Genomic DNA, 12004 nt, shown 5'->3' on the forward strand with positions numbered 1-12004 from the left:
GTCTAGCCAATGCAATTCTCTTAATCAGCGCCCCAGATAACCCCAGAACTGGTCTAAAAAGCAATGCACCAAGAAACAAATTGTTACTCGCATAAGATAAAAGCCGAAACAAGTCAGAAATACAGCGCACCCGGAAAGTATTCACAGCACTTCACTTTTTTCACATTTTTGTTACGTTACAGCCTTATTCCAAAATGGATTAAATTCATTATTTTCCTCAAAATTCTACAAACAATCCCCCATAATGACAACGTGAAAGAAGTTTGTTTTAAAATGTTTGCAAATTTGTTGAAAATAAAAAAGGAGGAAATCCCATGTATGTGTATCACAGCCTTTGCCATAACACCCAGAATTGCGCTCAGGTGCATCCTGATTCCACTGATCATCCTTGAGATGTTTCTACAACTTGATTGGAGTCCACCTATGGTAAATTCGGTTGATTGGACATGATTTGGAAAGGCACACACCTGTCTATATAAGGTCCCACAGTTACCAGTGCATGTCAGAGCACAAACCAAGCCATGAAGCCCAAGGAATTGTCTGCAGACCTCGGAGACAGGATTGTATGAAGGCACAGATCTGGGGAAGGGTACAGAAACATTTCTGCAGCATTGACGATCCCAATGAGCACAGTGGCCTCCATCATCTGTAAATGGAAGAAGTTTGGAACCACCAGGACTCTTCCTAGAGCGGGCCGCCCAGCTAAACTGAGCGATTGGTTGAGAAGGGCCTTAGTCAGGGAGGTGACCAAGAATCCGATGGTCACTCTGACAGAGCTCCAGCATTTCTCTGTGGAGAGAGGAGAACCTTCCAGAATAACAATCATCTCTGCAGCACTCCACCAATCAGGCCTGTATGGGAGTGGCCAGATAGAAGCCACTCCTCACTAAAAGGCACATTCCTCACTAAAAGGCACATAACAGCCAAACTGAAGGACTCTCAAACCATGAGAAAGAAAATTCTCAGCTATGATGAAACAAAGATTGAACTGTTTGGCCTGAATGGCAAGCATCATGTCTGGAGAAGACCAGGCACAACTCATCGGCCAATACCATCCCTACAGTGAAGCATGGTAGTGGCAGCATCTTGCTGTGGGGATGTTTTTCAGCGGTAGGAACTGGGAGACTAGTCAGGACCGAGGGAAAGATGAATGCAGCAATGTACAGAGACATCCTTGATGAAAACCTGCTCCAGAGCGCTCTGGACCTGAGACTGGGGCGAAGGTTCATCTTCTAACAGGACAACGACCCTGAGCACACAGCCAAGATAACAAAGTGGCTACGGGACATATCTGTAAATATCCTTGAGTAGCCAGAGCCCAGACTTGAACCCGATTGAACATCTCTGGAGAGATCTGAAAATGGCTGTGCACCGACGCTCCCCATCCAACCTGATGGAGCTTGAGTGGTCCTGCAAAGAAGAATGGGAGAAACTGCCCAAAAATAGGAGTGCCAAGCTTGTAGCATCATACTCAGAAAGACTGGAGGCTGTAATTGGTGCCAAAGGAGCTTCACCAAAGTATTGAGCAAAGACTGTAATAATTTATGTACATGGGATTTTTTTCTTTTTTTTTCGTCTTTCATGTTGTCATTATGGGGGATTGTTTATAGATTTTGAGGAAAATTAATGAATTTAATCCATTTTGGAATAGGGCTGTAACATAACAAAATGTGGAAAAAGTGATCATTGTGAATACTTTCCGGATGCACTGTAATTCAGTATATTGCATGGCTTTTGTGTTCCCTATCGACAGAAATTTCTTCATTCATTTCACTCAGAAGTGGGGATGAGCTTGATAGGAAGCGGTCAGTGCTGGCTGTCAATCAGCTGTGGCTGGGGCATTCCCTGCAGCTGCATGTACACAAGAGCGGCGATGCTCTTGACATCATTAACCTAATGTGGCGGTATTGGCTCAGTGATGCCACAAACCCCCCCCCAGACTGGTAGTTTTTAATAGCCCGCAAGCACAATGATCAGTGCAGTTATAGTCCATTCACACTGCACTGCAGTTCTGTAACTGAAAGCCTGTACAGAAGTATGGGCAACAGCGCTGCAGGCAGAGCGTGCAGGGGCCTAACATTGCACCTCATAATCCACTAGATTGTGGGCGCTATGTTCTACAGTCCTGATGCCCAACACAGTGGCCACATACGGCCTCACACTCATATGCATGCTAAAAGCCCTAAGAGGGGCAGCAAGACTCTAGGCGTTGAAAATAAGGATTAGACCCACTTTCTTTTCGAGCAGAACACCTGAGCACAGGAGAGTTACATTCTTGGACTAGTATGCGTACGCCCACATGCTATTGGGCACCATAAAGAAAGCAGAGTGGCAGTGGGGAATGCGCACCCTGTGTTCCAGCACCCAGCACTGAATGAGAGAGACTGTACTGTGGGTGGAGCCATCTCCACCCTCAGTACATGGAAAATCCCAGCCTGGGGAGAAAGAGCAGCGCAGGAGAGTGTGATGAGGGTTAATTTTCACTGATGGTGCACAATACAGGGGAATGAGGGGGTTAAATTGCACTGACCACCAAAGGGTGGGTGGGGCTAATTGTACTGACACTAGGGGCATTATTGCGCTCACTGACACCAATACTGGGGATTATTACACTCACTGACACTAATGCTGGGGATTATTGCGCTCACTGACTCCGGTGCTGGGGGTTTGTGATTGCGCTCACTGACGCCGGTGCTGGGGGTTTGTGATTGCGCTCACTGACGCCGGTGCTGGGGGTTTGTGATTGCGCTCACTGACGCCGGTGCTTGGGGGTTTGTGATTGCGCTCACTGACTCCGGTGCTGGGGGTTTGTGATTGCGCTCACTGACGCCGGTGCTGGGGGTTTGTGATTGCGCTCACTGACGTCGGTGCTGGGGGTTTGTGATTGTGCTCACTGACGCCAGTGCTGGGGGGTTTGTGATTGTGCTCACTGACGCCGGTGCTGGGGGGTTTGTGATTGTGCTCACTGACGCCGGTGCTGGGGGGTTTGTGATTGCGCTAACACTGACGCCGGTGCTGGGGGGGTTTGTGATTGCGCTCACTGACGCCGGTGCTGGGGGTTTGTGATTGCGCTAACACTGACGCCGGTGCTGGGGGTTTGTGATTGCGCTAACACTGACGCCGGTGCTGGGGGTTTGTGATTGCGCTAACACTGACGCCGGTGCTGGGGGTTTGTGATTGCGCTAACACTGACGCCGGTGCTGGGGGTTTGTGATTGCGCTCACTGACGCCGGTGCTGGGGGTTTGTGATTGCGCTCACTGACGCCGGTGCTGGGGGTTTGTGATTGCGCTCACTGACGCCGGTGCTGGGGGTTTGTGATTGAGCTCACTGACGCCGGTGCTGGGGGTTTGTGATTGCGCTCACTGACGCCGGTGCTGGGGGTTTGTGATTGCGCTCACTGACGCCGGTGCTGGGGGTTTGTGATTGCGCTCACTGACGCCGGTGCTGGGGGTTTGTGATTGCGCTCACTGACGCCGGTGCTGGGGGGTTTGTGATTGCGCTCACTGACGCCGGTGCTGGGGGTTTGGGATTGCGCTCACTGACGCCGGTGCTGGGGGGTTTGGGATTGCGCTAACACTGACGCCGGTGCTGGGGGGGTTTATGATTGCGCTCACTGACGCCGGTGCTGGGGGGTTTGTGATTGCGCTAACACTGACACCGGTGCTGGGGGTTTGTGATTGCGCTAACACTGACGCCGGTGCTGGGGACTGTTATTGCACTTCAACTTTTAGTGTGAATTGTGAAACACTTGAGAAAAAATGCAGCAGGAGCAACGTTTTGGGGGCACTGAGGTATGAAAATGCGCTGCTATTGTGCGGTTTCTGGAGGTGTTGGGGGGCATCACTTGAGGCCCTCTAATTTTCCAATTGAGCACCACTGTTCTACCAGCTCCTGTGAAAAAATGGTAAATGCACTTTTTTTTTTTTCCCCCCTGCAAAATACAGTATATGCATTTTAGATTTTTCACAAAGTGAACTTGGCCCTTAAAGCCAAACTTCAGCTAACACCTAGGCAGTTGCAGCAGCAGTTTTTTACATAAGCTGACCATTGTAAGCACTCCTGTCAGTGATAAATGGTTTGTCTCAACCCTCTGATACTTTTGCTGGACAGCGTGGTCGGATCATAAAGATCTACAGCTGGTCTTTGAATTACCCATCATGCATTGTGCTTTTTCTCTTTTTTATTTATTTTTGTATTTGCCTGTAATATTTCTCCTTGCTTTTAACTGATAAGTTACACGCAGTATAGTCTGTAATTTTACAGCGATCATTTTCCTGTAGTTCTGTTTTTTGCTAACTAGTTGAAAATATGTGTAGTCTGAAATTGCACAGCGGCCATTTTCTTGTAGTCCTGTGCAGTTTCAGTCTTGATGTGCTTTGGAGGAGCACAGCAGACATTTTCCTACATTGTAGTAATTGGCGCTGACCTGCCTCTACCTTGATAAACTGACAATTTTCATGGGTGGGCAGGCTTGACAAAGGGACCAAGCTCCCCGATGCGTAACCACACCCATTTATGTCACATGACATTGTCACAGCCAACTTGTGGGCTTACAGCATGTCCTTGCTGTCCACAGTGGTTCTCATCCATTATATATATATATATATATATATATATATTACACACACCCACACTCCGCTGCTTCCGTTGGCTCTTCCTGGTGTTCCCCTGGTTAACTTCCTGGTTTCAAGCACCTTGCATCACATCCACCTTGGGGGGATTTGTTCACCATTGACCACATGGAAGGTCGCCACCTGCTGGAGACTTATCAATATGCTTTTTAATATCTCTTAAATGTGAGTGCTTATTATTTTTGATTTCATAAATGTGTTTTGATAAATGCTATACGCTTCTCTCTCCTTGTTTTTACATGATTTGAATTGGGGAACCTAGTGCTACAAGGCAGGAGTGCTGACCATTAAGCCACTTAACTGTAGAGCAGCCTTTCTCAACCTTTTCAGCACAGAGGAACCCTTGAAATAAATTTCTGGTCTCGGGGAACCCCTGCTAAAAATTTAAAATCTACAGCTCATGACAGTGTGACAGTCAGTGGGAAGAATGCTCCCTACTCTTGTCATTGGGAAGAATTACCCCCCTTATCTAATAGGAACAATGGTGTCATTGGAAACTTCTCTGAGAGGCAGAAATTGCCCATTGCTCAAGGAACCCCTAGCAACCTCAGGAGGAACCCTGGTTGAGAAACCCTGTTCTAGAGTTAGTGCTTTGCGAAAGTATTCGGCCCCCTTGAACTTTTCGACCTTTTGCCACATTTCAGGCTTCAAACATAAAGATATAAAACTGTAATTTTTTGTGAAGAATCATCAACAAGTGCGACACAATCATGAAGTGGAACGAAATTTATTGGATATTTCAAACTTTGTTAACAAACTGAAAAATTGGGCGTGCAAAATTATTCAGCCCCTTTACTTTCAGTAAATGGAAAAAGAGTAGCGCACGAGATCACTTTTATATGACTCAAGATGATGCAAGCAAGCTATCAAAGATACTGCTAGACAAACATTTCAGAAAAAATATTTCAGAAAAAATAGTATTCAGGAAAGAAATAATGTCCCTTCAGTCCATGAAATCCAAGGGTAAGTGAGATGAATTACTGGATCACCGTCCACCACCAGGTGTCACACCAAGAAACAGTAGGCTTGGTAACTCACCAGAACTCAATGCTCAGGTGTTCTCACACAAGAGCAAACTGCGCAGAAATGTTAGACGGATATGGAACCAGAGCCTGTTCAACACTGCTTCAAAACAAATCCTTGCACACACTCCCAAATTCCAACACCAACAGTGTCTTGCTAGAAATTAGCTGTGCTGCTCATCCAGCCATCATCCACTAATGCTGCAGGAGAAGAAGGGATTCCATCTTGCTTGGAGTGTTCACAGCCTATAACTTGCAGTGGTCAAGGCTTCCAACTAGTTATGGAAAGATCACATTTTCAATGGCAATGGGTCCAAGTGTTTGTATGGGAACCGACCATTTGTCACTGCAGGGCCACAGAAGAGATTCCACGCTGCTTTGAGCCGGGTTACAAGCCATGTGCTGGTGAAAGGGCTTTACTTTCAGTGCAGTAAACTCTCTCCAGAAGTTCAGTGAGGATCTCTGAATGATCCAATGTTGACCTTAATTACTAATGATGATAAATAGAATCCAATGCTTGAAGAGTGCTGCGCCAGAAAAATACTTAAATCAATATATTAGATGCAGGTGATAATAATGGTGCAATTAAATAATATAAAATATGCCGTGAAATCCATAAGTGTCCAATAATAAGGTGAAAAAAGGAGCTTCAGCAAGGTGGTGAAGAGTTCCTACAAAAAATTCCACAACACTGCTGTGCATATATCCCACCACCGGATAGATTGGTCTCTCACCTCAGCCACAGACCCATAAAGGGTCAAAGATCACATAAATCAGCTGTAGCAACCAGGAGAACCCTTTCTCTCGTCAGCCCAACATAGATCAATCAAGGTGGGGATAGATGAACTCCAATGCAATTCAAAATGGGTGCATATAAAAGGGGACAAATATAGTGCTCTCCGTCTGATAGCAATGTTTTATTAAGGTAATATGAATGGTACTCGCATTCAGCGGTGACCCCCCTACTGAAGAAGTCGAAGGCTATTGGCTAGCTCTGACGTAACGCGTATAGGGGGGCGGAGCCTGCGTACCTGACGTGCTTTCCCTTGGTCCCTGTGTAGTGTGTATCTGTCTGCAATACGAGCGTTCCCCTGCCGAGTGCCGCTGAATGTGAGTTCAAAATGTGAACTTTTTTTTTCCCCAAAAATTCTGTCTTTTTTTTTTTTTTGGTTTATCAAAAAAAAACAAAAAACCCAGAGGTGATCAAATACCACCAAAGGAAAGCTCTATTCTTATGGATACAGTGTTGCATGACCGCACAATTGTAATTCAAAGTGTGACATTGCTGAAAGCCGAAAATTGGTCTGGGCAGGAAGAGGGTATAAGAGCCAGTAAGCAAGTGGTTAATATTTTTCTTGTTTTGTATAGGAGGTACCACCCAAAGCTGAACTTGCAGGAGTGGAAGGTGGGGATGACAATAAGGTGAACCCTGCAGACACTGAAGTGAAAGACTTACATGTAGAAGACCCCAGTAACCGTGTGCATTATGATAAAGGTAAGCTGCTTGGACTCTGGGTGATATAGGTCATTATTATCCTAAGCTATGACTAAAGCAAATATACTCAATATACAGTCAGGTCCATAAATATTGGGACATCGACACAATTCTAATCTTTATGGCTTATACACCACCACAATGGATTTAAAATGAAAAAACAAGATGTGAGGTGTAGGAATTACAACAGTTTGTATATGTGCCTAGCGAGGCTGCAATAGACGACACTGCGCTGGCGAGGCTGCAATAGACGACACTGCGCTGGCGAGGCTGCAATAGACGACACTGCTCTGGCGAGGCTGCAATAGACGACACTGCGCTGGCGAGGCTGCAATAGACGACACTGCGCTGGCGAGGCTGCAATAGACGACACTGCTCTGGCGAGGCTGCAATAGACGACACTGCGCTGGCGAGGCTGCAATAGACGACACTGCGCTGGCGAGTCTGCAATAGACGACACTGCGCTGGCGAGTCTGCAATAGACGACACTGCGCTGGCGAGTCTGCAATAGACGACACTGCGCTGGCGAGTCTGCAATAGACGACACTGCTCTGGCGAGTCTGCAATAGACGACACTGCTCTGGCGAGTCTGCAATAGACGACACTGCTCTGGCGAGTCTGCAATAGACGACACTGCTCTGGCGAGTCTGCAATAGACGACACTGCTCTGGCGAGTCTGCAATAGACGACACTGCTCTGGCGAGTCTGCAATAGACGACACTGCTCTGGCGAGTCTGCAATAGACGACACTGCTCTGGCGAGTCTGCAATAGACGTTCAAAGCTGTTTCTTTCCTATTTAAAACTTTTTTTTCCTGAAATTTCCCTCCTAAAATTGAGGTGCGTGTTATATGCCAATAAATGCAGTATATACAGGTGATTGGGACTCTGTAGTGGGGTCATTGCTTGGAGGTGAGCAGATATTCCAGCCAGAGGTGGTGGTCACTGAAGTCACTGGATTTTAGGATTTCTTTGAACATTACACAATATTGCACGGCAATGAAATATTTTTTAGGATTTCGCTACACTTTGGTGTCCTTTTATGAAACGGAGATGACCAGAGATCCTGCTGATCACAGCTCATTTCCGATCATTCTCAGTTTATGAAACAGAAATGATCGGGGGAGAACATGTTCTCCGCTGATCATCTCTTCACACGGGAATCTGTCATTGACTGACACAGAAACAGCCAGACTATGAAGCTGCGATCCCCGCACTTCACTGGCGATCTGGGTCAGAATTCACACTCCCGGGTTCACCAGCCTGGAGCTTGTGAAGCGGGGAGTGAAGACATAATTGGGGGAGAACTGAGGGGGAAAAAGGAAGATTATGGACTTCCTTCTTCCTCGTTCAGACCCCCCCAACACAGTAATCATGTCCCCCTGCCATATTTATGTATATATATATATATATATATATATATATATATATATATATATATATACATGTGTATATATATATATACACACATACACGTAGATATCTATTTAATGTGTATATATATATATATATATATATATATATATACAATGTATGTGTGTGTGTATTCAGTGTGTGTGTATATATGTGTATATATATATATATATATATATATATATATATATATATATATATATATATATATATATATATATATATATATATATATATATATATATATTTTATATATATATATATATATATATATATATATATTTTATATATGTAAGGGGACTATTATTTATTAACCTCGTGTACTCAGCAGTGATAATTTATCTCTGCTTGTTAACCACTTAAGCCCCGGAAGATTTTACCCCCATTCCGACCAGGGGGTATTTTGCGATTCGGCACTGCGTGACTTTAACGGACAATTGCGCGGTCGTGCGACACTACCTAAACGAATTTGGCGTCCTTTTTTTCCCACAAACAGAGCTTTCTTTTGGTGGTATTTGATCACCTGTGCGATTTTTTGATCACGTGCTATAAACAAAAAAACAGCGTCAATTTTGCAAAAATAACTATTTTTCACATTTTTTTATATGAAATTCCCCCCCAAAAAAATGTAAAAATCAAAATTTTTTAAAATTTTCGGCCAATTTGTTTTATGCTACCTATGTTTGGTAAAAAAAAGCGCAAAAAGCGTATTTTGATTGGTTTGCGCAAAAGTTATCGCGTTTACTAACAAAGGGAAAGATTTTTGTCATTTTTGTTTTTTTTTTTTAACGCGTAATGGCGGCGATCTGCGATTTTTTTTTTTTTTTTTTTTTTTTTTTTTTTTTTTTTTTTTTTTTTTTTTTTTTTTTGCGGTACTGCGACATTGCGGCGGACAGATCGGACCCTTGACTGACATTTTTGACACTTTTGGGGTTACCAGTGACATTTCTACAGTAATCAGTGCTATATATATGCACTGTTACTGTAAAAATACACTGGTAGTGAAGGGGTTAACTTTATTTGGGAGGGAGGGGCTGTGTGTGTCCCTAGGGGCGTGCTTTCTACTGTGATTGGCTGTGGCTTCAGCTGTAAAGACACTGATCAACGGATCTACATAGTAGTAGATCCATGTGATCAGTGTCTTTGCAGCGAGGAGAATGACAGGCAGCTTGTTTACACAAGCTGCCTGACATTCTCCCTCTCCCCCGCCGATCGCCGGGTGGCCGGCGGACATCGGGTCCGCTGGTCACACGCGCGGGGGGGGTCCGTGACCACGCGGGAGCGCGCCTCCGGGGGCGCGCGCTCGCTCCCTAGACCCTCACAAGCAAGCAACGTAGCCCTACGTTAGTTTGCCTGTGAGGGGCTGACCGCCGACGTAGATAGTCGTGCGGCGGTCGGCAAGTGGTTAAAGCGCGCCAGGGATTTTCATACTACGGTAATCTCGCTTTGTCTCACGAGATTACAGACGCCCCATTGACTTCTACACAGATCTCCGAGAAAACCGTTCTCCTCTGATCACCCTGGGCGAACTGAAGTTCTCCCATTCATAAAATGGGTGCCAGATGTGATCATTTTCCCTGGAGAACTGTAGAGAAGCCAACGGAGAAAAAAATTCACCCGTTCATAAAAGGACACCTATATTTGTTATTATTGTTGATTTAAAGTCACAGGTGAACACACCTTGATGAGTGTTGGCAGCAATCACTAACATTTTTTTGTGACTAATGAGTTGATTTTTGTTTGTGTATAAGTATTTATGGTGTATGTCACATTCACATGTTAGTAATTCGTATTAGTTTGTACACAGATTTTTTTCACTTATGATTTATATTGTGCTGATTATACAAACTAATACAAATTACTAGCAAGTGAATGTTTTTTGTTGTCCTGCATAGGTGTAATATCTGTAATGCTTAGTGGATGGACAGTGATTTTTCATAAATCTATTAACATACTAACTTATTCTGTAGAGCCTGCAAAGGTCGGTTTTGGTGTTGGTGGCGGTGGTGATGCAGGAATGCCAGAAATCGAGGACAGTGAGCCGGCCAAACCAAATCTTGTCCCCACTGGTGAGTCTACAGGAAATGTGTGACCTCCTAGTTCTCTCTCTTTCTCCCTCTCTCTTTCTCTTTCTCTTTTTTTCTCTTTCCCTTTCTCTTTTTTTCTCTTTTTTTTTCTCTTTCCCTTTCTCTTTTCTTTTTCTCTTTTTCTCTTTCTCTTTCTTTTTCTCTTTTTCTCTTTTTTTCTTTCTTTTTCTCTTTTTCTCTTTTTTTCTTTCTTTTTCTCTTTTTCTCTTTTTTTCTTTCTTTTTCTCTTTTTCTCTTTTTTTCTTTCTTTTTCTCTTTTTCTCTTTTTTTCTTTCTTTTTCTCTTTTTTTCTTTCTTTTTCTCTTTTTTTCTTTCTTTTTCTCTTTTTCTCTTTTTTTCTTTCTTTTTCTCTTTTTTTCTTTCTTTTTCTCTTTTTTTCTTTCTTTTTCTTTCTTTTTCTCTTTTTTTCTTTCTTTTTCTCTTTTTTTCTTTCTTTTTCTTTCTTTTTCTCTTTTTTTCTTTCTTTTTCTTTCTTTTTCTCTTTTTTTCTTTCTTTTTCTTTCTTTTTCTCTTTTTTTCTTTCTTTTTCTTTCTTTTTCTCTTTTTTTCTTTCTTTTTCTCTTTTTTTCTTTCTTTTTCTTTCTTTTTCTCTTTTTTTCTTTCTTTTTCTTTCTTTTTCTTTCTTTTTGTTTCTTTTTCTTTTTGTTTCTTTTTCTCTTTTTTTCTTTCTTTTTCTCTTTTTTTCTTTCTTTTTCTTTCTTTTTCTTTCTTTTTCTTTCTTTTTCTCTTTTTTTCTTTCTTTTTGTTTCTTTTTCTCTTTTTTTCTTTCTTTTTCTCTTTTTTTCTTTTTCTTTCTTTTTCTCTTTTTTTCTTTTTCTTTCTTTTTCTCTTTTTTTCTTTCTTTTTCTCTTTTTTTCTTTCTTTTTCTCTTTTTTTCTTTCTTTTTCTCTTTTTTTCTTTTTCTTTCTTTTTCTCTTTTTTTCTTTTTCTCTTTTTCTCTTTTTTTCTTTCTTTTTCTCTTTTTTTCTTTCTTTTTCTCTTTTTTTCTTTCTTTTTCTCTTTTTCTCTTTTTTTCTTTTTTTCTTTCTTTTTCTCTTTTTCTCTTTTTTTCTTTCTTTTTCTCTTTTTCTCTTTTTTTCTTTTTTTCTTTCTTTTTCTCTTTTTCTCTTTTTTTCTTTCTTTTTCTCTTTTTCTCTTTTTTTCTTTTTCTCTTTTTCTCTTTTTTTCTTTCTTTTTCTCTTTTTCTCTTTTTTTTCTTTCTTTTTCTCTTTTTTTCTTTTTCTTTCTTTTTCTCTTTTTTTCTTTTTCTTTCTTTTTCTCTTTTTTTCTTTTTCTTTCTTTTTCTCTTTTTTGCTTTCTTTTTCTTTTTCTCTTTTTTGCTTTTTCTTTCTTTTTCTCTTTTTTTCTTTCTTTTTCT

The 12004-nt window shown here is 42.3% G+C and overlaps 1 protein-coding gene across 2 annotated transcripts in view; it reads left to right on the forward strand.

The window, feature by feature from the left end:
* Positions 1 to 12004, forward strand: part of GOLM2 (golgi membrane protein 2) — a 76586-nt gene that overhangs the window by 39732 nt on the left and 24850 nt on the right. For both annotated transcript variants that reach the window (XM_082252744.1, XM_082252743.1), the window contains exons 5-6: positions 7023 to 7149; positions 10531 to 10629. In XM_082252744.1, the coding sequence (XP_082108870.1) occupies positions 7023 to 7149; positions 10531 to 10629 (226 nt within the window). The remainder of the gene's footprint in view (positions 1 to 7022; positions 7150 to 10530; positions 10630 to 12004) is intronic.

The sequence above is a fragment of the Pelophylax lessonae genome (genome assembly GCF_965119305.1).
Source record: "Pelophylax lessonae genome assembly, chromosome: 4".
NCBI lineage: Eukaryota > Metazoa > Chordata > Amphibia > Anura > Ranidae > Pelophylax > Pelophylax lessonae.